We start from the raw sequence: 21,799 nt of genomic DNA on the forward strand, positions 1-21,799 counted from the left end.
AAACAGCCACACCTAGAGAGGCACCTGTGCAGAGGAAGATTACTTTTAAATGGAGGAAGGACAGAGATAAAAATGCACTTTCAGCTGAGCACAGTGGAATAGTTGTTTGTTTATATAGAAACTGTCTTAAATCCAAAAGCCATTCTGTACTACTTCAGATAATGGGATGTGGCTGGTATGTAATTCATGCGAGAAGCAGGTACGCTGCAGGGCTCAAAATGAAATGGGGATTTATATTTAGGCAGGGAAAAGAAAATAACCATATGTGGGGAAGAAGTGGTTGATGCAGTCTTTCTGGAATAAATCAACTTCTGCAATGATAATGACCTTCCATGAATAAAATTCATAAATGTCAGTCTGACGGTACAAAATAAAACCTTCACTTGAATGTGGGTATGGCTGTAGTAAGTGATTTGCTTGGAAGAAAGCTGCACAAGAATTGGATGATTTGTAGTTGATTGATTAACCAAATATAAGCATCAAACATGCCTTCTATATGCAGGTGCCATTGTACATTTAAGACTTCTCTTTCTTCTCCCCTGCTCTGTAGCCCATTGCTACAACCGCCCTGTCCTCTGAGTACTAAGCCCCTCTTTCTTGTTGCAGCTCTTTGACACAGTAGCTATGGAGTGAGCCCAGTAAACCAGAGGACCTTTCCCTGTGGGTCTAGGCAGGCCTCCCAGCCCCTGATCTCCAGCTGCCCTTGCTGTTCCCTGTATTGGTTCTGAGTCAGGAGGTTGTGGTGAGTGGATGCTGCCTGCAAGTACAGCCACAACCCTACCAGCTGGGGGGGAAATCAAGATCCGGACTTCTAAGTAACAGACGATAAAGTGAAATTTTGTTTGTGCAGGACCTGGTCTGTGGAGTGGGTAGAGTTGAGTGTAAGAATCAATTATATTCTCTGATGAAGGTGCCAGCTCTTTCAGCAAGGGTATTGATTTATGTATTTCACTCTGAAAGTTGCTTTCTACTACATCTTTTGCTACTAAAATTCAGTGATGTGAACGTCAATAGGCATGAACAAAATCCCAGTGTTTTGAAAAGCCTGAATCTGTAGGACATAAAACTACAATATTTGCTTGCTTTTTCTGTCCTCTGCAAGCCATTTCATAGATTCTAGTGTATCTTTTTATTCTGGAAGAATTTTGAGAGATTTGCTGGTAATGGATTTTGCATACAGAACACGTGTGTGCCTGTGCATTACCATGAATGGTATTTTCTCTTAAAAATAGCAATTTTTTTCTATTTTTAAAATTAATTTGATCACAATCTAGAAATATCATATGCCAGAAATTATCTGTCTTGAATTGCTGAATAATAGTATTTGGGTAGGCTGCTATGGAAACAGATATACAGACTCTGGATTCACACATAAAAAGGTTATTATGGCAACTGATTTTTGGATACCCCTTCATTGCACAAGCAGGAAAATATACTGAGTTAACCCAGTAACCTCTGAAAAGACAGCAGCAATAGAATAAACTATTTTACATTTGTTTTGAAATATAGGTAAAGGCATGACTTACATTAAAAAAAAAAAAAAAAAAAAAAGAGAGTAAGAGCACAAAGGCCAGAACAACACTGTGGAATCAATAATGTGAAGGAAATATTAATATTTATGATAAATTAGTATTAACATTATACTTGGAAACCAATAACGGATTGGCATTGACAACATGTTCTACATGAGACAGACTGAAAGTAGGTAACCATCCTTGCCACAATTGCCACAAGGCTGCTCTTTTTATTTTCTTCTTTTGTAAGACTTAGTGAAATTTTGCAAAAAACAGCCACCCTGTTATAAATACATCAGGTTCAAATTATACACGATACACAGCAATGATGCTAACAAAAGAAGTGGTTAGCTGAGCTGCTGAGCAGTCTGTTTCAGTTTTCTTTCTGCATTCAGAGGAAATGTTCACATTAACTAAATGGGCTTTGGAATAGCCCTTACTTTTCAATGTGCAATTCTCTTAAAGGACAATTCCTCCTTTTCCCCCTTTGCTATCATCACTATCCCCACACAACCACTCTGCAGCTACAGGTCTGTAAGTAGCTGGCAGAGGTGATGTCTGTCTGTGACTGCAGGTCATCAGCAACTGTTTTAATGGTTCAGTCCAGTGCAAACATGCAGGTACACATGCACGCTGTTTGGAAACAGTTTGTCTTTACAAAAAGGGCTGATAACTTTTGCACAGGAAGACACCAAGTAAACAATCAGGGTTAGTATAGAAGAAACCATAAAGTGCCTATCCCTTAATATCTTTAAGGATAAATTACAAAAGTTTTTGAGGGATGTCTTAAGTAAAGCCACTTGGGGCAGGGAGATGAACTAGATAACATCCTAAATTCTGTATTTGCGTGGCTCTGCCACCACTGGGCTTGTGCTTGTGTGGGTGCAAGCCTCCACTGCACACAGACCCCGAGGTAGGATGGCAGACTCCAGACAGAGGAAAGTTGAAATAATATGTCAAGCATGTGGGGAGGAAGGAGAGTCATATGCTCTTACTCATTTTTCTACAAAACTTTTTGAAAACATCTGAGGCTCACTGAAATAATCCTTTAAGGAAAAAACTATTTTTTAAAAAAAGGCAAAAAACCAAAAAAGCCCAACCCAATAAATCACCTGCTCCACAATAGGGGCTGCAGAGTACAGATATTTTCACTTATTTAATACATACTGAAAGGTTTAATTTAAATGGTAGATAGTAAATGCATTTTTAAGAAGCACAAAAATGTCTTAAAAAACTATAAATTGACCTTGCAGAACATAAAAGCTTTCTAACAGCAGACATGCAAATACTATGCATTAGTGTGGCTGTTACTGGGAAATATGCAGACTAGGTGTGCTAATTTCTGAGGATATTTTTCCACTGGCTATTTGTAAGAAGCGGCTAATGACAATGTCCTTGGCCTTGGTGGTCTCCATATTCCTCTCCCGTGATATCTGCGTGCTGATTTGATCTACATTAGTCATGATAAGTTCCGAGGCCAGGATGTGAGTGGGGGATGCCCTGTTTGCTGTGCTATCCATGATGTACTGCTTATAGAGTTCCACCAGCTTCTGTTCGAGGTAGTTGTTCAGGGCTGAGTCAGAGAGGGGCTGCTGGTGGGGCACTAAGCTCGCCAGCCGCCAGCATGAGGAATAGCCTTGGGCCGGCTTGCGAACGGTGTCACTGGTGGGGGGGGCCCTCATGGACTCCATGGGGGGAGGAATCTCTGAGGACTCCAAGAAGGGGCCGATGCCACTGTCACAGGTAAAATCTGTCGTCACTGAGCTCATCGGTACCACGTAGTCTCCAGCTATATGCAAATCGTTGTAGTTCTTACAAATGCTTTTGCAGGAAGGTGGAACCAGGTAGGTGTCTTTTTTTGTCAGCCCCTCACAGACATGCATAGATGAAGATGGCTGCTCCATGGTTGTGGGGTGCTGTGTAGGTTGTAGATTATCCTTCTGCCTCCTGCTATGCTTGCTACCTCTAGAGCAGACAGAGGAAATGCACTTGCCAGCATATCTGCATCTCTGAAGGAGGTTTTTTCCTTGTGCTTCATCCTTGGAAGAATAATTAATGGACTTCATTTCATACACCACTTCCTCAGCCGAACTCTTGCTGTAGAGCTCACGGTTCAGGTCTTCACAAGGGTAGGCAATTCTGTAAAGGTAACCTTCTGACAGCATCCTTCACCAAAAGTAAGGAGCCACCAGAAGACAGAAAAATTACAAGAAACCATTAGTTCATTACAAACACATTGAGTGGTGATTATACTGGAAAGTCTGGTACTAGATTCAAAGAGATGTTTCCAATTTGGACGTGAACAAGAGTGTCCTTCTAAAAGACTTGAGGCAATGACTGACCAGCTAGTCTCCCTGCTGTGATGTGAACTCAATCACATCAAAGCATATTCTGTACAACATAACATATGGCATGTCCAATACTTCCAACAACAGTGAGCAGAGAAGAGATGAACAAGAAGTGATTTGTTGTCATAATAATTGCTGAAATATTTTACACTTAAGTATCCATATTTTTGCCATTAACTTCAGTAACAAGTCAAAGGGGTTCGCCTTCTTCACATATACTTTGAAGCAACCTTTGTTTTGTGGTTTGTCAGCTGCCTTGATCTATGTTGATTTGGGATTCATATTGAGAATATCACCCCTTCTGTTCCAGACTAATCAATGATTGCGGTTCCTTTTTCATTAACAGATGTCACATCATTAAATTAGCACTTCGCACTTCTCTATGCAAAGCAGATTGGAATTAATTGTCTCTAACTTTTAGACATGAAAATGTCAGTGGCAAAAGCAAGGCTTTTTGGAGGCACAATTCATCTGGCTTTTTTAAGACACCTATGAGATGAATTGTGGCCTAGATTTGCTTATCACTCTCCAGTTACTATAAAAGGATCTTAAACTGACTACCCTAGATGTAGAAATCTGCAGTGTACTTTTGAAGGGACATATTTCAGGGCAATGCATAGGAAAGTGCACATTTCAGAAGTACTCTGGCTCCTTCACTGTTGGATTAGTCATGAGTACCACCACCAGCTCTGAAATCAGTTTTTCACTGTGTTTCTACAAAGGCACAGTCAGGTTCCCGCAATCACTAACTCACTCCACAATATGAACAGGCAGCTTAGTCTCAAAAGCTGCACAGACATGTTAGTAATGAATGACAGGACTTGCTAGCAAGGACACACATGCATCTGCACATCAGCAAATGTTCTGCCCAAGCTTTACAGCTCCACTATAACATAATTGTTCTTAAGCCCACTTCTGCCTTTTCTTTTAATAGATGCCAAGGAAATGGTCAGTGAAAAAGATGTCCCTAAAAAAAAATATGGTGTGGTCTAGCAAAAAGAAAGTAAATCTTAAGTAAAAGTAAGTTAAAAGAAAAACTGTTCTTTTCTTTCTATAGTACAAAATGCGGAACAAATAACTTGTCTTTGTTTTATTAATGAGTACTTCTCTTCATTTATTATTTAATCCAATTATATAATTTTAATCCTTAACGGATACTGACTCTGCAGATATGAACATATGTTCCACTTATTTGACAGTTTGCCTATTTCACAACACACGCTGTGATGCAGCACCAGAATGGGAACATCTTCCCACAAACTGTGAATGGGGAGGTGTCATCTCTCTGGCACACGCTGCACTACCCCATGCTGCTGTAGAATGTTCGACTTATCTTTTCCAAGAGTGAATGGACTCTCATTTCTTAGCAAAGTATTTCATGTGTCACAGTTGCAAGTACAAAATGCTGCACTAATAACAAATGTTGGCTATATCCCATCCAAGCATGGATATAGACTTTATGCTGATGTTACGAAGGAGACAGTGTGAGAAAAGACTTTCCTCAGGAGGAAGGAGGAAATCACTTCCACACTATGAAGAGGGTTGGATGGAAAATGGACTTCCTCCAGAAGGAAATACTCACAGAAAATTAAATGTGTCCAAACACTTGCTTTGGTGACCCTGGATCCTGCCTTCTGCTGCTAGTTGTGTGAGATTTCCCACAGGCAGGTAACATCTCATGAAAATTGATCTATTTACACAACGAGTGGGGGAGTGGAAATCACTCTTGGGTCTTAGTATTCCTTGCAGTATGCTTCTGTTCCCTTGCTTTAGTTTTTAGCTGTAATATAGGTGCTACCACAGAAAGCTTAGCCAAATGCTAGAGCTACTCAGGTTATCAATGCACCCCTCTTTCTCTTCTTCAGTTCCTCTCTTCTGCAGTGCAAAGGCTATTCCCTTCCCCCCAGTCATCTAGGGCCCAGATGGCCTGATTTCAAAAGCACTACGAAAGTTGGCAAGAATGAGTCTGGAATTCCTATACGGTTAATCCTATGCTTAATTTTAATGTGGATTCTGAGAAATGAATGGAACATATGGCCTGTTCACTGCTCAACCAACATAGGCAAAGCCAATTGTGTGCAGGCAGCATGTGACACTTCTGTCTTTCCTACTACCCAGATGTTTGTTGTTTCTGTCATAAGGTGATACATTAGAGAAATGAAACCGATGGTTTCATTTCTTTGCACTGCCTTCTGCAATACTTATTTTAAGAGTTTCAGAGCATGATGTCTGAGACAGGAGTGGAAACAAAAGAACTGGAAAATTGAAAAGGATTAGGCTTCCATCCTGCTCAGGAGTTGTGTGTTTAGTTGAATGAGTTACAAGCTTACCCTTCGAAGCTGGCAAGGACTGTTGCACTAATCTATTCCCAGCTCTGCAAGGAAATCTGATTGAAGTTTTGATAGGCAGTGCTGAGAGCCTGAATGCAAAAGAGACGTTCTGGTACTTAATATAACATATAACTCTGTCAAGCTGTCATTCCATCATTACCAGTTGCTCGTCACGCAATTGGGTCACCTTTAATTTTTGTATTTTATGTCTGATAAGGATGACAGTTTTCATTAATTCTACTTCTCGTGCCCCTTCTCTTAATCCCCCTTCAACGCCTCAGTCACATGTATGTACCAGGACTCCAAGTGCATGGGGATTTTATCTATTGTCTTTCAATATTTTGGGGTTTGTGCTCCTTAAATTCAGATTTCACTTCCCTCTTCATGAAAATTACTGAATTAATTTCCTTGCACAAGGAAAAACAGTCCCTTTTATAATTCTGATCTGATACATTTGCATGCAAGGTGAACAAAGAGATTTTTCCTTGTGTGGCTACTGTTCTGGCAATGGGAGCTCACTACATTCTGTTCAAGCCTGGTAGAGAAGGAAAGAGAAGACTGTACAGTTCACACTCATTTCTATCTGACATAGTCTTTATTACTGTCAGATGATCTTAAAAACTCATGTCTTGCCTGGGGTTTTTGTTCAGTTCTTCAGTGTAAGAAAAGCCTAAATGCAGGATGAATGTTTAAAGCTTTGTGGAAAATTCAGTGGTATTGCCAGTATTTTCTGAGTGGCAGCAAGTCTGCTGGGTTATAATGCTTAGAGATGGTGACAGTGTTTGCATAAAGACCTCAGATTAGAGTCTGGGAGCAGGCAAACAGAATGTGAGTTCTTGGCTCAGGATAAGCAAAACAGTTAAGGAAAACCTGAGAAGTGTACACAAAGAGGTATGATAAATTGTGTCATATATACAAACCTGAGCAAGATAAAAAGTTGCTAGGGAGAATGGAAAGAATGTGGTGCCAGCTGGGATCACAGCTCAGTAGGGAAAGGGACATTCTTTTGCATTGCAAAAAGAGGGGATAGAAACTCATATAAGAAACAAGCTTGCTTTGTGTACGTCTGGCTTTAAGATCCCTACTGAAAGCAAGGCTCTGAATGGCACTAAAGTTGCTCTGCTGGTGGTTAGAGATCAAGTTTTATCACAAGGTATACCTTAACTTCTAGCTGACTTACTAGATGGGCTTCTCAATGAGATTTTAGTTCCCGTGTCTCGAACTCAAATCCTGTGGAGCCATCTGTAGCATTTTTTCAACATTTTAAGAAATAATTTTCCAGTCTGCGGAGATACAGCAGATTCCCTCACTGTGGTTTGGGATCTATCTCAAGTTGCACGACATGCATGCAAGAGTTCACCTGGCAAGCAGGATGGGCTGGAGAGCGAGCCTGTGTGTGCTTCAGTACCTTCCTCTGCTGTGAAACAGCTCCCAGGAAGCCTCCGTGTATCCAGTGTAGGGAAATCAGGAGAGTGAAGAAGGTAGTATAATGACCTGTGCCTATAGATGAACATAGCCTTTCCTTAATGCCTGAAACCCGCTTGATCTTTGGTATCTGAACCCCATTTGATAAGGGCTGTCTCTAGTGCTTGGGGCTGGCTTGGGTACAGGTAATGCTGATGACAGGAAACTGTGTGGTGAGGTGGATGCATCAGGAGGGAAAGCCATCTTACAGAGAGACCTGGATGGGATGGCAAAGTGTGTCAGGAAGAACTGTCTTTGTCAACAAAGACAAGCACAAGGTCCTGCACATGAGACAACATAATCAAATGCCCAGTACAGGCTAGAATCTGAAATGGCTATGGAGAAGCCTTGGTGAAAGGGACCTGGTGGAGTCACCAGTGCTGGAGATTTTCCAGATGGACAGGGTGCTAGATAATCTCATATAGGTTCCCTTCCCCATGAAAGGTTGGACCAGATGATCTTTCACGGTCCTTTTCAAACTGGGCTGTTCTATGATTCTATGATAAGCACAGTTGCTACTTGAGGTAGGTGTTGGCCCACTTTGTCCGTGGCAGAAGAGAAGAGGAATAGCTAAGAGGCACTTTTGCAGAAGCATCCAAATACTATATGCTACTTGTGTAACTTCCTCTCCCTGCTGCTGCTGCTCTGGAAGTTGTGGGACCTGTGAGACTGCACCGTGAAGTTCTTTCAGCAACAGTCAAGAGCCAAAGCCCTCTTGTTCCCTCCCCACAGCTCTCTGCTCTGACCGTTCGGTCTTCTCACAGAAGAAAACACAAGCCCTGCTCTTTTTTATTCACATGTCAATAGTTCAAGAGATGAAGGAATGCTAGGAGTACCTCTCCCACAGGGGAATACGAGCTGACTTGGGGATAACAATTAGAGTAGGCTTGCGAGGATAATAATCCTGTATTTCAAGAGTATGTGGGAATGCCCTTGAAGGATAGGCTGAAGCAAGCAAGTGAGGAGAGGTATCTTCCCCAAGAACACATGATACTTTATATGTCTTCTGTACTGTTGAATGTTCTTGTTATACAAGTGTCTACCCATTTTTAATCATGCTAAATGGATGGCAGTGAGCTTTGGGAGCACCTGATTTCTTTCATTTAGGAAAAAAAGTACATTCTTATTGTATTGTTTGAGTGTTGTTTTATATTTCAGTGGAGTTGGGGGCACAGGCTTCCATAAAAATACAATTAAGACTGTATGTGGGTGAATACAGTTTCTTGAGCTCTCAAATAATTTCCCATCTAAGTCTGTTTTATCAGTTCAAGTTCCTTGAAACTTCATACAGAGCAAGCCTGGTTCATAATTTCTCACATTTTTCTTAGTCATCTAGACCCATACAAAGTTGGTTTAGGATATCATCCATCTCGTTTGCCAGCATTTTACATCTCATATCCACAGCTGTAAGCAACGACATGAAATGTGAGGCAGGACAGAATTGGGCACTACATTCATAATCATAGAATCATAGAATGGTTTGGGTTGGAAGGAACCTTAGAGATCATCTAGTTTCAATTCTCCTGCAATAGGTAGGGACACCTTCCACTACACTTTGCTCTCATGTCTTTCTGGGGTGGAAATAATCTCATGTTTTGGGATTTCTGTGTTTATTTTAATGAGTTGTTAGTTGTTATCGTGACTGAACTATATGGACTGCAGTATTTTGTATCTAAGCAGTTGAAGTAAAGGGGAAATAAATTCATGTGCACTCTTACAGAAGAGAATACACTTTCTAGAAGTGAAAAGAATAAATGCTAAAGTAAGACAGATAGAAAAGGCTGAAGGGGTTTCCCAAGAGATCGAAGGGAAATGATGCACTAATGAACATTGAAACATTAGTCACATCTGCTGTACAGTATAAAAACTAGGGGGCAGGGTGCATGTTGTATGTGTTTACCCATGTCAAGCTCTGAATTAAAAGCAAACGAAAAAAATTGCTATGAATCAGGAAAATAAACTGATAACACTTGTTTATACCTTTTAATGTCATCTTGGTCTGAGAGAAGTCTAAGCTTTTTTCTATTAATTCTTTTTTAATACAATGCCCAAGTTTATCTGTTATGATGACTTTTTTTATTTCTAATCTACAAATGGAGTACTCCCAATCAAGGACATTAGTTAGACAGTATACTAACATGCACAGAAAGACCAATTAAAATACTAGAATTATGATAAAAGCAACACACTTGGTAAGGCTCCCTTTTGAAAGTATCCTAAAAACTCCCCATTTTTTACTATGCTTTTATGAAAGGCTTTAGAAATACCAGAGGAACAATTTCTTGTTTGTATTTCAAAGTTGCATAGCAATCACAGTCAGTCATGGTTGTGAAGAAGGCACTTTTTAAATGTTCCCATCACTCCTTAAGGCAGCAGAAACTGCATGTGGTCAGTGGATGAGATGCTCCAAACACACACATGCATACAAAACAGAAAAAGTACATCTCCATTTTACTAGCTGCTATCCCACACAAACAGAACTGAGCCACTTTGATAAGCAAGAGCAACACTTTCATACATTTATATAATGCATAGCATATTTTAGTTCTTACCTCCAAAGATACAGCAGCAGACCAGGTACAGGAAATTTGTTGTCTTCTAACCAGTTTAAAGCTTCCTGTGAGTCTGTCCTACCCCAAAATGCAACACTCTGTTTTTATTTCCTTTTTAAATACACTTCTACGATGACGTGTTTTATTTCTACTCCTCTATAGCACAGAAATATAGAAAGAAAGTCCCTTAGGAGATGAGGGGTTTTTATAACTGACTGAACAGCAGCATGCTGAACTTGCTTCCTCTTTTATGTCTAAACGAAACTTTGTTGTGAAACCGTGTGCTGTTAAAATAGCTGATTGCAACACAGTCGAGGACTTCTCTTTATTAACTGTTATTAAAAAACAAAAAAAAGCTAGTGAGTTGAACAGCTAGAACAATCTTAGAGAAACTGCTTGTTTGTTGGCAACTTTATAGTGTATCCCGCTTCAACCACTACCTATCGTTTTCCTTTTAATTGACACCTCAAGACATCTAGATATGTCAAGATTGTCATGCCAAATAGGTAGGAAGACTGAGATGTCAAAGCAGAAATGCATATCCCAGCAGGCCTACTTTGTTGTCTGCAGACCCTCATATATCTCATCTTCCACCAAGCCATACAGCTCAGCTAGTTTATCAGGTTTTGCTTGGAATCTGCAAAACCTGTCATGAAGAAAGTTAGATTTGAGATGCTCTTGGTACCTCAGTGCCTGCCATCCCCACAAAGGCAGCTTGTCTTAGCAGGGGCAGTGTATGAAAATACCTTGGGCAAGGGGGAGTTCACCCTCCAAGCTTGAGGTGTACGGACAGCGAATAGGGATTTGAGATTGTTGTTAGAGTATTCCTTAAAGGACATATTCCTTATGAGGCTTTGAGCAACCTGTTCTACTGGAAGGTGTCCCTGCCCATGGCAGGGGGGTTGGAACCGGATGATCTTTAAGGTCCTTTCCAACCCAACCGATTCTACGATTCTATGACAGAGGATAAGTACTGTTTAAAGGATGTAACTGGAGTGTCTGAATGGATCCCAAAAGGATGTAGAGAATTTGCTTAAAAACCCATCATCAGGCATCCATACTTTACAATAATAAGAGAAATATATTTTCATTCTCAGGGTATTTTAATTCCTTTCTGAGTTTTTTTCTCAGAAACCTCCAACTCTGCCAGCTAGAAAAATATGAGGCAGTACAACATTTCTCTTAACATAATTTTTCTAAATATTCCCTGTGATATGGTACATAATTGGGAGTAGCATACAAAGTCTTCTTAGCCATAGGCATGGAAAAAGTACATATGGTCAGTCTGGCCTTACACCACTAGCTAATGCATACAATAGTTTAATCAAATAATGTTGTACCAAATCATATGCTATGTTAAGATCAACAGCATCTAAAAAGCACAAAAACTGGGGAAAAAAAAAGGCAGTTTAATGCAAATCTCAATAGAGGGCTTTGCTGTAAAAGTGCTCCTGTGGAAACAAAGCTCTGTAGTAACAGACAACTCTTTTATGCTTAACATTAATATTATTGATTTTTTTTCTCTGATCTTTCACTGGTACTGCGGGCCAGTGTCATGTCTTGTCAAATATATGCAGGCCCAACATTTTTTTCAGTGTTTCTATATCTGGTTGAAATAGTATTGAGGGGAGCAAGAAATAAATTGCTGGGAAATTTTACTTCTTTTGTATATCCAGAGATCTTCATATACACAGAAGCTCAGCATTTCTCTTTAGACTGTTGGGAAATAACTTTGGTACTATAAAAAAGCGTTTCTGTAGAGGTCCTCAGAAAGTTTTCAAAATACATTAGAAATTATCTAAGTCCATGTAAAAACAGCCAGATACAAATGGGCAGATTTTCTGAACGTAAAAAGTGCTTCCACAGCCAGAAAAGCACAGCTACCCAGTACCACTGAAAACTAAATCTGCTTTTTAGAAATACCTCAGTATGGATTCAAGACTTGCCTTCGGGCACTTAGATTTGGAAAAAATAAATGGCTTTATTTTTTCTTCCCCAGGCATGTGCATGTAATGTTTTTAGTGCTCTAGAGGAAGTCAAACATTATCTGTATTTGTACACAGTAGCTGTATGTGCCTATGGAAGGGAAACGTAGAACTGTATGACAGGAGAGGTAAAGCTTTAGCACCTTAGGGAGTCTCAGTCAGTCTCCTCATCTGTAAATGTAGCTCAGATTGTCTGAGGCAAAGAAAATTTATTTTTATCAGTGTACTCCACTATGGCAAGCCCAGGGCATCAAGAAGGTGTTATCTCCAGTCCCACAAGTGAAAAGGAAAACATTTGGAGTAAGTTGCACAGTTCCCTGTTTCCTTCTCTACCACATTCTTTCTACTGACAGAGAGTTTTCTCCAGGGAGCTGCTTTAATTTTGACCCTATGTACACCTTAGCTTTTTATTTCAGTTCAGGAGTTTATTTCCAAAACAAATCTGCCAGTTGTATGCCCTTACTGTGCTTTGCCTCTTTTAACCATGTGAAGCAGATTCCTTTTGGATGAAGCTCAGCAGGGGGACACTCACCAGGACCATACTTCAAATGTACCATGGGCAAGTTTCCTCATGGGCTTTCACAGGACACAGCGGAGCTAGTCAAATCTGACCACCCCAGAACATGTATACCATGGAGGCAGGGTTTCAGCACCAGCTGTTTCACTGTTCACATCTGCTCCAAATGTGGCACACTATTGGCTGATGTAAGCAGAACAGAAAAATGTTGTCAAGGGACTCATCTATAGGATTCTACTGGACAGTTTATCATTTCTTCACCGAGTAACCCTTGCCCACTGACGCCATTCACCTAGCATGTCTCAGTATGTTGTAACTGATAATGTTATACTGTCATAAACACAAGGTTGAAGTTCCTTTTGTACACCTACACACTCCACCACAGAGGTTCAGTATAAATAAATCTCTGCTTAACCTAGGCCTGTTTTATTGAGAAGTGCAAAGCAGCTGCCTGTCACTTGTAGGTGAAATGTTTGCTTTCTAGAAATAGTAAGTTGGGAGCCTTTGAGAGGATCAATATTCCATAGCTTTTTGTGAAAATTAATAGTAGGCATAAGTGCCGAAAATAAATCCATTTTCATGCATATATTCAAGCAGGCATGTACAAAGTAAGCTCAATGAGGTTATCAAACAATTATAGCTCTATCCCCTTTTGGTATGTCTATGCCATTAACTAGGAATTTTGAAATTCAAAAGGTCAAAGACAACACCATAAGATTACCACCTAGTTTAATTACTTCATGCAATATGATGACAAAGGGAATATTTTGAATCCATTTGGTCATTGGAAGGGAAGAGGTTACTGAAGGAAATAAGCACATTATCCAGTGCTTCATCATAAAGAACAATCATGAATGATTTGTATTACTTACAGCAGCAAAATCACTTATATTTCAAGTTTCCCAGTATGCCACATTTGATTAGAATCTGAAGCTCAGTTTCCAGTGCATCAATTACACCAATATAATCAATTATTTGAGTAAAACATCAGTCTTTAAACAGGAAAGAAGCCCCCACTGTGCACAGTTTTCTTTCCACTCTCTTAATTACCTGAAGTAGAAAAAAGATCAACATAATTTTCTAGGTAAAATGCGAGGATTCCCATCATCCACAGGCATGCAGGAAAGACTGGTTTTCAGATATCCATCTGAATGGAGCCTCATGGATGAACTACTCCAGCCCTCCACCTGTAAGGTGGAAGAAAGGTGGCTGTGACATCATCATCTTTTTGGCCACATGCTTCTAAATAGGAAGAAAAGGGCTTAGATGCACAGACAACCTTTGAAGCTCTGGAAAATGTTGGGGAGTTTTTGGCGCCCACCTGTATTTATTACTTCCAGGTGCCCATAGCCAGCAACTGCACCCACAGCTCTGAGAAGTCTGGCTATGCTTGGGTCCCAGAGCCTTAGCTTTAGGAACCGAGTCGGGGAGCACAGCACCTTTCACATCACTAAATTGACCGAATTTTGCATCCAGAGTATGATACTTCAAAATGAAACAGTTGTTTCATCATACAAATGACCACTAAATCTTTTAGTTATCTATAGAGGCAAGAACCATGAATTTCCTGATTTCTTGTTGCATTCTAATATGATTTTTGTACTTCAAGTGACAATGGGATAGGGAACATTTGCTGCCTTACATGCTCCTTCAATAAAATCATAGAATCATAGAATAGTTAGGATTGGAAAGGACCTTAAGATCATCTAGATCCAACACCCCTGCATGGGCAGGGACAACTTCCACTAGACCATTTAACTCAAGACCATGTTCAATCTGGCCTTGAACACTGCCAGGGATGGAGCATTTACCACTTCTCTGGGCAACCTGTTCAGTGTCTCACCACTCTCACAGAAAGAATTTCTTCTTTATATCTCATCTGAACATCCCCTGTTTGAGTTTAAACCCACTACCCCTTGTCCTATCACCAGTCCCTGCTGAAGAGTCCCTCCCCAGCATCCTTGTAGGCCCCCTTCAGATACTGGAAGGCTGCTATGAGGTCTCCATGCAGCCTTCTCTTCTCCAGGATGAACAGCCCCAACTTTCCCAGCCTATCTTCATACTGGACGTGCTCCAGTCCCCTGATCATCCCCATGGCCTCCTCTGGACTTGTTCCAACTGTTCCATGTCCTTCTTATGTTGAGGACACCAGAACTGCACACAGTACTCCAAGTGGGGTCTCATGAATGCAGAGTAGAGGGGCAGGATCACCTCCTTCGACCTGCTGGTCACACTCCTTTTGATGCAGCCCAGGATACGGTTGGCTTTCTGGGCTGTGAGAGCACACTGACACTGGCTGATGTTCAGTTTCTCATCTACCGACACCCCCAAGTCCTTCTCCGCAGGGCTGCTCTGAATCTCTTCTCTGCCCAACCTGTAGCTGTGCCTGGGATTGCTCCGACCCAGGTGCAGGACCTTGCATTTGGCATGGTTAAACTTCATAAGGTTGGCATTAGCCTACCTCACAAGTGTGTCAAGGTCCCTCTGGATGGCATTCCTTCTCTCCAGCCTATCAACTGAATCACATAACTTAGTGTCATTGGCATACTTGCTGAAGGCACACTCAATCTCACTGTCCATGTTACCAACTAGATGCTGAACAAGATCATTTTTCAAACATTGAAAACTTCTTTAAATGCTTGAAATTCATGTAAATCATTTCAGCAATGTGAAAAAAAAAAATCTTAATTATTGGTTTTCACCTGTAAACCTGAGCATGTGTAGCAAATAGGTGTGATCAATATCAGTATTTCAGGTGGCAAATAAATCCGCCACTCCATATCCCTGTATTTCAAAGCACTTCCTGCAGAACAAAAACGTGCCTGAGTCTCTGTATCACATCACTTCCTACACAGGAATCCCACAGGGATGTTGTAATGCATTCTTTTCATCACAAGTATGAAATGATTACTCACATATGCTCACTTAATTAAGCAGCAGTTAATTACATCCTGTGCATCAGATAGAAAGGCTTAGCATTGGATTAATAAGACTAACCAGTAGATCTGGGAGGAAATATTTTTGCTGCTTGGAATGTAGCTCCCCTTTTATTGAAGGAGTATCGTCTACAGCAGGGACTCCTGTAGGCCACAGCACCGTCCCTGGAAGAGTGCAGCAGTCTGAAGTTGTGTTACCAGTGTTGCCAGAGCTTGGCTTTCTTTCCCTCAGGAGCCCTTTTCTGCTTTTTTGCCCCAGGGTGAGCTCTGGATTCCTTTCTCAGCAGGTCTCCAGATTTAATAAGCTCTAAGCCTCAGAAAATCCCAGCTGATGAGAGGTGAAGCTTGTTGTTCCACCTGTGTGCATCTTGAGGACAAGGAAGGTTAGAGTCCTCATCTCTGCAGGACTAGCTCAGTACGGTATTGGCAGTTTTCTCCCTGGCTTTCTGTCATATTCCCATTCTGGCTAGACAGACTCTCTGGGATAAACCAGGATTTTCTGTGTAATTCAAAAGGAGGAAATAGTTAATTATATTATGAAAGTTTCAAATGCTATTTTAAAAGGCAACACAGATTGGCTGTAACGCTGCCTACCTGCATAAAATCCTGCCATATGATACATTCCCTAATTACAATGCTTGCATTGAGTCTTTGTTAAAAATAAATCATGTGTCACACTGCTAATGTACTTCTTGGTTCAGTGATACCTAGTCACTAGTGATGACACTTTGAGATCAGGCAAAAAGCTTTTAACTGAAAAATAAGATTGGTCAATAGATAAGATTTTTCTTCCTTTTTAATTTTTTACTATACCTCAGTGTAATGTAATAAAACCAAAGGAAGTCAGACTTCTAAGAAGGAATTTGTGTTGATAGTGTATCAAAATACCACAGCAATTGCAGAAACGCAAGAGGTACGAGAGTTTCGGGTTACTATAGGTGGATTGACAGAATGTAATTTCTACTTAGAGCCATCCAGTGGTGACTGGCTGAATTTCATGTATCTTTTTCTCAAGTACTGGCTCTTAGTTTGACTCTGATTTCCACATCACTCACTTCTTATTCTTTCACCTTTCCAGCAATCATCAAATTCAATTCAAAATTATCTCTGAATTAAGGCACTGTCTTCAGGAGGTTTAAAATGAAGATGACTGCGGAAACCTGGAAGCGGCAACAGAAAAAGCAGTGGATCTGCTGAGTACTTTTAACAAGATAATAATAGAAAACCCTCCTGCACTTACATAAAAACAGATGCTAACAAACCACTACCTGTGCTTTTGTTTGAGTTAGGTATTCCTGGGCAACCGTGCCATGAACAAATAAAAAAAGGAAAAGCAGCAAATATGACAGGCTGGAACGACTGCAGACATATCGTCGCTTAACTAACAAAGAAACAATGCTCATTGCAGTTTGCTGCAGAAACAATATCCAGGGGTGTGAGACCTAGCAGAGGGGGGTAGAGGGAGAAATGGTAGCATGGACAAGTTTCTGAAAAGCAGACTGAAAATTAAGGGTCGCCAAGTTGATTTTTTGAAAGAGAGTATTGCTGGTAAGAGGCTGGAAAACATTAAATCAATTAATTATACAGTTACAGAGAACCAAGGAAGCTTTTTCAGATGGAGGCTGAAACTGAGATTTTGCAAGGAAAACTGGTGGTAAAAGGTTATTTAGTTACATTAACAGGAAAACAATTTCAGAAAAATGGATCTAGAGTGATTTCTGAAAATAAATACATCTGCTTAAAGGTTGGACTCAGTGGGTTAATTAAAAGTGTAGTTTTGACGTAGCCCTTGGAGGATTTACTGACAATACATATACATATTCAAGAGGACTGGGACAGAAAAAGTAAAAAGATTTAGGAATAAGGTACACCAGTTTATATTTAAAAAAAAATGCAATTACGAGACTCCAGTGTGTCCCCGCAGAAGGAAGGCCAATATCATCTTGTGCTGCATTAGGCAGAGCATTGCCAGCAGATTGAGAAAGCTGATGCTTCTCCTCTGCTCGTCCCTGGTGATACACATCTGGAGCACATCTGGAGGAAAAGCAGAGACAGCTGGGGCTGCTCAGCTGGGAGAAGAGAAGGCTCAGTGGGATTTATCGATGTGCGTAAATACCTGATGGGGAGAGTACAGACGATAGAGCCAGGCTCTCCTCCGTGTTGTCCAGTGACAGGATGAGAGGTAATGGGTACAAACTAAAATATGAGAAATTTCATGATATACAAGACACTTTTTTACCATGAAGGTGATCCAGCACAGGAACAGCTTGCTCAGAGAGGCAGTGGAGTCTCCATCCTTGAAGATACTCAAACTGCAACTGTACACAGCTCTGAGCAACCTGCTCTTGCTGACTCTGTTCTGAGCAGATGTTTGGACCAGATGATTTCTGCAGGTGCCTTCCTGCCTCACCTGGTCTGTGACTCTAAATATGAAGAAGGAAATAAATAGAAAATAGAGTAATTTGTACAAAAGAAAACAAATACTTCTCTGTGAATGTTTGTTGCTACTGCAACATAGAATAACAGTGATGTGTGAAAATATATCAATACAATACACAAATATGTGGCTGTAAGCACAACACAATAGATAAAAGCTGGCTATGAAACTAGACAAAGAGGTAACAGAATAACCACAAAGGGGAAGAATGGAGACAAAAGGTAAATAAAGACTTTTTTGCTCAAGGTAGCTTTTGATACTTGATAATTTGGGTTTTATTGCCAACAGTGCCAACATCCGCTGTTTCTGAATGAGGTCTGTAAATATTACATTACTAATTTTCTCAACTCATATAATCACTTAATAGCGAGTACTAGTTTATGCAACACTTTCAAGAAAACAAGACAATGTCATGGATTTGGTTACACAAAAGGCAAACAAATTCAACTGATTTCAGGAACCACTAAGTAAAACTGGAAACTAAGAGAAAGCTAACGAAAGAAGGCAGCCACAGGCCAAGTAATTACATTTCCGTAATAGAAGATATTACTGGAAGAATGTTGAATGCTGGTATCAAGAATCCCAAAAAAGCAGAGAGATTTCTGAAAACCAGAAAGAGGTAGGAAACTTAGAGTCTAGGACAATGTGAATGACACGAGGTTTTATTTGTTTGTTTGTTTGCTTGTTTTTAAAAAGCAACTATGAAACCAGGGAGGGTAGGAATAGCCCCTCTAAACCGAGAAGTTTAACTCTTAAGTCAGTATTAAGGAGTGTTTGTATCTTTCTGAGCATTCTAGAAATGCTGAAAAATGCTTTGCCTGTGCTGTCAGGCAAAGTTGGTTGTTTGGGGTGTTATCCTTTAATTTTTTTTAGTTTTTGTTTTGTGTTAGTTGGCATCTTTAGTGACTTGACAAGGCTATTTATTATGAAAGAACTCACTAAATCATCAGAAATTAGAGCTGTTTAGTATTTGCGCCATTTCTAATTTTTTTTTGTCACATATCACACCAAACTGCTCAGTTTTACTTACATCATTATTTACACACAGAAATTGTAATTTAACAGTTACAGTGCCCCTATAGCATCTGTATCACCGTCAAGCTGAGGAGACATTCATATTAAGTCAGTCAAGGGAAAATAAAATCATAGAAGTTTGTAAAAACAATTGCACACACCCAGATTCTGTGATAAGATAAAGAGCACTTGGCATCACAGCATAATTCATATTCTGCTATGGACTTACTGTTACAAGTAACCAGGAAATATTTCACAACACACTTGACTCACCCATATGTGGCAAATAATGCAGTCAATGGTCACAGAAATTTCCATCTAGATATGTACTATAACACAGTACTTTGAACCCCATATTATTATACCACGGCAAAACTCAGGATTAAGGTTGCTTCCTGCCCTAAAAGGAGGTTGTTTGCTTATCACTCACAGAGTCTAGACTGCAGAGGAAAGTGGTTTTATTGTACATAATATTCTCTGGTAGCCCTGGGGAGCTCTAGAGTATGACTGCTAAGGTCAGATGTCTAAACAGAAGACCTGGTCTCTGATGACCACCCTGAAGGGTTGGACTTTTTTTTTTTGTTTAACTGAAGTTTAACTGAGTTTGAATCAGCTATATCCTTCTAAAGAAAAGACTGGAAGTGACCATATCTCCATATCTCCCCAGCTACCTCCCACAACTTCTCCAGCATGAAGTATAAGGTCTTCCAAAGAGCAGAAGGTGCTTGGTCACAGCCTTGTTGCCTTTCAGCTGTGGCTAAGCAGAGAATAGAGGAGAGAGATACAACTTCAGCTATTCTGTTGCTTGCTTTCCTGCCAAGCAATGCGACCTCTGGGATGAACTGAGCAGGTCTGACCAGCTCTGCATAGCAATTGAAGGGCACTTCCCATCAAATACACATCTCTTGGAAAAGCCCAGGAAAGAGGAAAACCTACCAGCACTCTGATTCACAACCCTGGCAGCTACACATTGATCCAATCTATACTGGTAGGATACGGTCTCATGAAATGGGAGGACAGAAGTGGAGAGGGAGAGGAAAGGGGAGAGGGAGAGAGACAGAGAGGGGGAGAGAGAGAAAGGGAAAGGGAGAGGGAGAAGATCTACCTCAAAGTGTCTAAGTTATGCCCTTTGCTGATTTCACTGGTAAATTGAATTTCTTATGATTAAGAGGTTGGATCTTCCTCTTAAACGCTGAAATGTTTGCTAATGCAATAAACACCAGCCTAAAATAAGGATCACTGGGTGTCTCTGTAATGCAGGGGAGAGGGAACTTTGCCCTTTCCTCTAGAAAAAAAAATTGTTGTGAAACAATTTGATAAGCTCCTTTATCTGCAGGTTGGAAAAACGATCCTTTTAGGGTTGGTTGGTTTGGATTTTTTCACATCTTCAGCCCTCAGGCCCACAACCACAGCTTATTAGATTTGCCTGTTGCAGGTGGCATAGCTCATGTTTAAAAGCACAAAGATGAGAGTTTGGGCCTTTTGAGATTTGTATTAGTGAGATAAGAAATATTTTATAAGATCTGCTAAGAAATGGACACTCCACCCTTGAATTACTTCTTCAGAAGAGTACATTGCAGTTCCTTATTCTTTGCTTCCTGAGGTGAATGAACTGATCATTGCTCATAAAATTGTAGAATGAATTTTCCCATGCTCACTGAAATTTGTTATAAACAAGGTAGTCTCTGACCTCAAGTCATCAAAGGAGATAGAGTGATCACATAACAAATACAGTATCAACCCACCAGCCACTCTGCATGCAGAAGTACACAACACATCCAGGCAAAATAGTTTCTCACCTTTCTTCCACAACAGCCCCTTCTTCAATGAGTGACTGCAGAAAAAGTTTCTTTGGGAGGCTGGCTGTTTAAAGTTTAACCGATGAGGGCTTTCTGCAAAGCCAAAAGGTAGTGTGCAGGGTGTTTCTTTCAGGAGGTACTTTCTGTGTAACAGTATAAATCTGATCTTCAAACTTTCTAGAACTGGCCTGGAGAAAAGCTAATATTCCAAGCTAAAAATAAAACCTCAGAGTTAATCCATTTTGATGGAAAAATCTCTCCTTTATTTGCTGAAATATATGGCTCTGAATTCACTTTGAAGCATTTGAAATGTTCAGTGCTTAGTTCTGTTATGTAAATCCTAAATCTCTCCTTTCCTGCCCAGTAAACTGTCATGAGAAATATGCTTTCTTATCTGGGATCACCTGTTTCACATACACTGCCTCAGCTGTCAAAATGATAAACAGTAAAACATTCTGCTGACATGCATGAGGAAAACTTAGCATTTCAGCCACAGAAAAGTTCTTTGTTTTAGACCAGCCAATTATTACAAGATTTTAAAGAGCAAGAGGTAAAAAGAAAATATTAATCAGTCCTTCCAGGAGAAGGTATGGAAAAAAAAAACTTTTATTTGGATGCTGTATCCCCTGGGAACTTACGGAATAGCATAACATTTCCCTAGGTGGAAAAAAGTGGGGGTTTTAATCTTAGAAGACCATAACAGGATGACCTGAGTTCCCTCACAACCTAAGTTATTCTATGAAAATTATGGCATTCAACCACTTATTAAGGTATGTTATTCTGATGGATATTGTGTTAATATTTTATTATTATATGAAAAAGGTATTTATTTGTTTTTATGTATATAAATGTTACAAAAGTAACAATTACAATTATTTAGTGTTAATAACATTTACTTTCAAA

At 40.1% G+C, this 21,799-nt stretch overlaps 1 protein-coding gene across 1 annotated transcript; it reads right to left on the reverse strand.

Moving 5' to 3' along the window:
* Positions 1–2,595: 2,595 nt before the first annotated feature.
* TASL (TLR adaptor interacting with endolysosomal SLC15A4) lies at positions 2,596–10,833 on the reverse strand. The gene is made up of 2 exons (XM_061453323.1): positions 10,209–10,833; positions 2,596–3,680 (listed from the first exon to the last, which is right to left on the reverse strand). Exon 2 carries the CDS (start codon positions 3,677–3,679, stop codon positions 2,822–2,824), a length of 858 nt encoding a protein of 285 aa, XP_061309307.1. The 5' UTR covers position 3,680; positions 10,209–10,833; the 3' UTR covers positions 2,596–2,821.
* Between the last annotated feature and the right edge of the window lie 10,966 nt (positions 10,834–21,799).

This window comes from Pezoporus flaviventris, unplaced genomic scaffold (genome assembly GCF_033815535.1).
Source record: "Pezoporus flaviventris isolate CSIRO_AGI_PZ_B2104156 unplaced genomic scaffold, CSIRO_AGI_Pfla_v1 ptg000015l, whole genome shotgun sequence".
In the NCBI taxonomy this organism is placed as follows: Eukaryota; Metazoa; Chordata; class Aves; order Psittaciformes; family Psittacidae; genus Pezoporus; species Pezoporus flaviventris.

Excerpts from the sequence above, each read along its gene's own strand:
- TASL (XM_061453323.1), bottom strand. The coding sequence starts at position 3,679 with ATGCTGTCAGAAGGTTACCTTTACAGAATTGCCTACCCTTGTGAAGAC.